General features: G+C 41.9%; 1 protein-coding gene across 1 annotated transcript; it reads left to right on the top strand.

Annotated features, from left to right (window-relative positions):
* The first annotated feature begins 240 nt into the window (after nt 1-240).
* Nucleotides 241-3,745, top strand: pou4f2 (POU class 4 homeobox 2). Its single transcript, XM_057328003.1, has 2 exons — nt 241-1,066; nt 1,369-3,745. The coding sequence occupies exons 1-2, from the start codon at nt 866-868 to the stop codon at nt 2,305-2,307; spliced, it is 1,140 nt and encodes a 379-aa protein (XP_057183986.1). The 5' UTR covers nt 241-865; the 3' UTR covers nt 2,308-3,745.
* The last annotated feature ends 2,266 nt before the right edge of the window (nt 3,746-6,011 follow it).

The following is a 6,011-nucleotide window of genomic DNA, read 5'->3' as shown; positions in this document are numbered from 1 at the left end:
ACATAAAGTGCCTAATTGTAGAATGCGATTCATTTCATTAAACTTTTTTTCTTTAAATGATTGTGGTTTCCCCAATAACTTTATAGAAGTATGATACAATACCAGCTGCAGTCATTCCAACTGCCCATGCGCAGTGTCCCCAGCGGCGCTGTGGCTAATGAAGAATAATAAATCATGAAAGGTTTTTCAGGTACAGCCGAGAGAGTGTGTGAAAGGAGAGGGAGTGCGAGAATGGGTGAGCAAGAGAGAGAGAAAGAGAGACGCAGCCTGCCCTTAGTCTTAGAGCACAGACAGATCGAGTCCCCGCAGCATTGAACGTAGTCGACTGTCACCTTTATCTCATAATCAAATTGAACAAGAATCGGAATTAAGCTTAATACGCGCTACTATTTTTAGCAACGTCATTTTGGAGATTTCCGCGAGGAGAAGAGAGAAGAAACTTTTATTTTAAACGCGAGCAAATTCAAACTCACCAAAGACATCACCTTCCGCTGTGGCAAGCGTAACATGTTTTGAAAGAGCGGAGGAAAAGGCGATTCAAAATTCAGCGGAGTGTTTGATAAGAGTTGGGCTGATCTTTGAAGGAGTTTACCGGCAGCGCGCCCTCAGTGCGTAAGGTTGCATGGCTTACGGGTACTCGCGACACATCTCGAGCCACGCGACGGAGCGATCAGAAGAGTAACATTAGCTAGTGATAGATGTGCTATCTAGAGACTCGGTGCATCATCCTCTTCCCGTTCGTTGCATCGCCACTTGTATCAGACAGCGACTTGAGACTTCCGCGCAGCGACTGGGCTTGAACTCCAGTCGAAGAAGGCGGAGTCTTAACTTATTAAAAGGAACTCGCCGAGGCTCGGTCGCAAATATGATGATGATGTCTCTGAACAGCAAGCAGGCGTTCGCCATGCCCCACACCAGTTTACCAGAGCACAAATACTCCAGTTTGCATTCTTCTTCCACTTTGACTTCCAACGCGCCCTCGTCGTCCTGTTCGACGTCCCGACACAGCAGCACGATCAGCGGCAGCTCGGAGGCGATGCGCAGAGCATGTCTCCCAAACCCACCGGTACGTATTCTGCATAATCACCGCTTAAAGGCACATTTTGACAGCCCACTTTTTCTGCTTGATGTTTTTTTCATGTCTGCACAGCAAATCACCCAACACCTCCATTTTTCCCTCCCAACTTATGTATTCAGTCGGGTTTGCCTTTCGTATTAATTTTTATGACCTGGGATGTTGCATGTGTCTTGTTTTGTGTGTTCTTTTTTAGGATTTCTTTTTTTACATGCTGGAAATGTTTTAAAACCACGGAGTGGAGCGCGAATTCCCTGCTGACAGTTATGTGTGCATTCTATTTGCAATTGCAGAGCAATATATTCGGCGGTTTGGATGAGAGTTTGTTGGCCCGCGCGGAAGCTCTGGCGGCGGTGGATATAGTCTCGCAGACCAAAAGCCATCATCACCCTCCTCATCATAGTCCCTTCAAGCCGGACGCAACCTACCACACCATGAACACGCATCCTTGCACCTCTTCGTCCTCCTCGTCGTCGTCCGTGCCCATCTCGCACCCGTCAGCTCTTGGGGGCCATCACCACCACCACCATCATCACCACCATCACCAGCCGCACCAGGCACTGGAGGGGGACCTGCTGGATCATATCGCCCCTGGACTGGCACTCGCCGGGGCCATGGCAGGGCCAGACGGCTCGGTGGTCTCCACGCCTGCGCACCCTGCCCACATGGCAGGCATGAACCACATGCACCAAGCTGCCATCAACATGGCTCACGCCCATGGGCTGCCATCCCACATGGGCTGCATGAGCGACGTCGACGCAGATCCCAGGGACTTGGAAGCGTTCGCCGAGCGTTTTAAACAGCGTCGGATCAAACTCGGTGTGACTCAAGCGGATGTAGGGTCAGCATTGGCCAACCTGAAGATTCCGGGTGTGGGCTCTTTAAGCCAGAGCACCATCTGCCGATTTGAATCTCTCACGTTGTCTCACAACAACATGATCGCTCTGAAGCCCATCCTGCAAGCCTGGCTCGAGGAGGCTGAAAAGTCACACCGGGAGAAACTAAATAAACCCGAGCTCTTCAACGGGGCCGAGAAGAAGAGGAAGCGGACCTCGATCGCGGCCCCCGAGAAAAGGTCCCTCGAAGCTTATTTTGCTATTCAGCCGCGTCCGTCATCTGAGAAAATTGCAGCAATCGCAGAGAAGCTGGACCTCAAAAAGAACGTAGTGCGGGTTTGGTTTTGCAACCAGAGGCAAAAACAAAAACGCATGAAATACTCGGCTTGCGTGTAGCTCGAACAAAAACTGATTCGAAGACCAACACACGTCGAGAGACTCCTAGAACTGTTTAGAGACGATTTGTAAAATATTTCTTATCTCACACTTTTTCAATCATCAATAACTTGTACATTGAACCAGAATATCATGACATTCAATAGAGACTGAAAATACCAAATCACTGTCACGTATTACGGGATGTGGAATCATTTAAAGGATCGTTTGACTGATCAAGTAAGACCATTCGTTTTTCCTCACTTATTATAACACACTTTCAATATCAGAGGAGTAAGACTCTTGAAGGCTCAATCAGACAGCCAGCCTGAAGCTTAACATATTTCAGTAATTTACCAGAAAGTGTTCTGTATGAATGCTACACACAGCACCAGTAGCCTAATTATAGACTGACCAACCCTGAGAAAATCTGAGTCAAAAGGTTGGCAATGTTTGTCAGTGTTTTCATTTTAAGTATTTATTTCCCAGCATGTCACTCACCAATCTGATGTTAATTCAGGGTCCAACAGAAAAAAAGTGGACACCACAAGGTCCACCAATTATTCAGAAAACATTATTAAATGATAAACCAAACAGCTTCTTGTAAATGATTGATTTAGCTGTTACATGCATATTTTTGTCTCTCATCTTAGTTTCACTTCTGTGATTTTATTCATGACAAAACTAGCCAATTAGGCAAAACATGCTGAGAATATCCATATTTTTCTTGTAAAGGCATATGGATTTTGAACGTTTTGGTATATCTGACCTCTTAGTGACTAAAATAGAACATATTGGGTATATTGATGAGAGGTTAAATTGTTTTTTTAGCGATGGGATTTGTCCAGACAAATATCTGTTGCAATACGCCTGCGCTCTAACGCAATGTTTCTTATGAACTATTTATCATGTGAGGTAATGTTTACTTCATTACATATTTATTGGGATTCCCGCCACGTTTTTGCTTGAGAAAATCATATTGAGGCAACAAGGAAAACGTGGCCCTCTGCAAATAGGGAAAATTGCTTGAAAACACACCAGTTTTATATTATTTTTTCTTTCGTTCGGCTTTTAACGTTAGAGAAGGCACAATCCAGAGGTATATAAGGACAATTTCTTTGAAATTATTTTAATGTATGTTATCTGGTTAATTATTTGTACAAATATACGCGTATAATTATGGAGTCGTTGCTTGTTAATTCACCATGTTTAGTAATGTTTTCTTATTGGGAAATATTAGTTTCATGCAAACAGTCACGTAAAATGTAAATATCTCATTTGGACATACACATAAGATATCCGTACAGGTATTTGCTGTATTGCTGTTTTAGCTGCGGTAACTGTAATGTATGTTGCTTTAGGTTTAATTGTCGGATCAACTCATTAATTTATTACATCAATGTATATTTAAGTTAATATTTGATAATTGAATTGAACTATGTGTTTCATTAAAGAACAAAATTTTAACATTTTATTCAACGTTCTCAATGGGTTTATTTATGTTGGGTTTATTTATATTCGAAGGCCTAACCATTTTATGGGCGTTATATTTAAATTAAGCAAATTACTCTGTCACTCGTCTTATTTTTGCCAACTGTGTGGGTATATATGTCTTTAACATCATTTTGCAATATTTCCTATTTGTGTTTCACGACACAAATAGAATTGTTTCATCTCTTTGTGTTTTGCTGTTTGTCACAAAAGTCTTCGGCTCAGCTACATTTTCTTTCCACGAACGGCTTTGGTTACAGCTTGCATTCCCAACCAGTGGAAGCCTACCTGAGAGCAAATGCTAATATTCTATTAGAGTCTAATCATGAAGTCTATAGAGATCTGGGGAGGTCCCTGGAGCGCAGCGCTGCCAGATGTCAGGCAGCCAGAAAAACACCTCGCCTGCCAACGTGCCGGGCTCCATTTAAATCCACAGTCGATAGTTCACGTTCTTCTACCGACATAGGCAGCCCTTTGAAGACTGACTCAGTTCACTGATAGGCCGTATGAAAAAGAAAGAAGAAAAAAATGACGGGAGTGTCTTCTTAGTAGCGCAGCTCGTGTCATGGCATTATATGCGCACTGAGTGCTTTCAGCACCACGGACAGCCACCAGAATAGACGATATCGTCATTGATGTTTCCTGTCCGTTTTCAAATAGGTTTTTTGTTTGTTAAAGAACGAATGCGTGGTTTTAGTTTCGTTTTGATAATAATAATATAACATCAATAAATATTGCTTATAAACTGAAACCCGCCGAAACCAGCTGACAATTTTCAATTTATTTATCTATACTGAAATAAAACACGACGAAATTTGGAAAATAAATATTTCCTAGGAAATTTACATTTAGACAAACCCTGGTCTGTGCCATACTGTCAGCACTCAAAATGTGTGATGCTTCAACAATAACAATTTATTACCAGGCGCCTTCGTTGAATTTGAGATGCTGAATGACAAGACCCTGAAGGTCTCATCAATCCTAACCTGTTTTAAGAGAGGAAATCAGGTCTCTTTAAGGAGCTGATCACTTAACGCGCTAATATGAACGATTTATTAAATTACACATGGAATTATGAAAATCAGATAATTACTAACACTGAGTAAGTCATCATTAACTGGAGCTGTTAATTATAGTCATGGAGGGCTGGACGTGGAGACGCTTGTCGAGAATGGAATTAACTTGCAGTATGATTCTCGGTATTTGATGATATTCGCCTATCCCATGTGATAGGTGCTTAACTTGCGAAAAATGTGTTCTTTTTGATAGCAAATTTATTCTACGGAAATGTATGCTAAAATATAAGTAGGCCTACGTTACTCGCAAGCATATATAACGGGTTATGTTCGCGAAGTCTTTCTAAAAATGTGAAGGTGTCGTTTTATATACCCTCCTTTAACAGACTGATTCAAGAGAGGGCACTGCCTGTTATGGCGGTATTGCATACATGTGATTCTCGTGCTTTAAAAACCACTGTGGTCACACTCAAAAAGGAAAGGGCAGCGCTGTTTTCCTTTGTTATAATTAGGCCTTCTGTTTTCTTTCTCTTTCACCCTGAACATTTCCCCCCTTTCACGGGGATAGTGATGAAATTTTAATGAAGCCTGGGACTGTCGGTGCTCCGCCTGGGGACCTGAGAATAGAATATTTTAACTGTACATTTACCCCAAGTGTCTGCCATCAAAGCACGTTAAGGCAAACCACAGGCATATGACGTGTTTGAGACACTAACGCCCTTATTTAGCGCTTCAGCGTTTATTGTATAGTTTATTGCCACTGTTGTTCCTGATATTTTGACTTTCATTTCGTTGACACTGGGGCAATAAAAATCATTTGGCTTTAAATGATCGCAATGTAAATTACTTAATTATTGTTTTAAACCAAAACGAAAGAACGAATGTGTGCTTTCTGTAAAATATAAAACGCCAATTTTACTTGTATTTAGGTAGGGTTTAATGATTACATAAAATAATCTAGCAGGGTCACTGCACAGAGGTGTAAAATCGTTAGAACTCTCCTTTCACAAGTATACACACGCATACACAAATATTCTTACGTATTAGCAGAATTACAGTTTGGAACAACCTCTCACACACAGGCGAGCTCTCTCTCCTGCACCTATTGCAAAATAATTTTGGCCGAAGGCGGTAGGGTTAAAGAAAGAGTTGGGGAAATGGGGAAAATGTCTTGAGTGAAATATTAGTAATCCTTGAATAATAAAACCCAGGGTAGAC

The sequence above is a fragment of the Triplophysa rosa genome, unplaced genomic scaffold (genome assembly GCF_024868665.1).
Source record: "Triplophysa rosa unplaced genomic scaffold, Trosa_1v2 scaffold34_ERROPOS727490, whole genome shotgun sequence".
Classification (NCBI taxonomy): Eukaryota; Metazoa; Chordata; class Actinopteri; order Cypriniformes; family Nemacheilidae; genus Triplophysa; species Triplophysa rosa.
The sequence above is the reverse complement of the archived record's forward strand: the minus strand, read 5'-3'. Positions and strand labels throughout refer to the sequence as shown.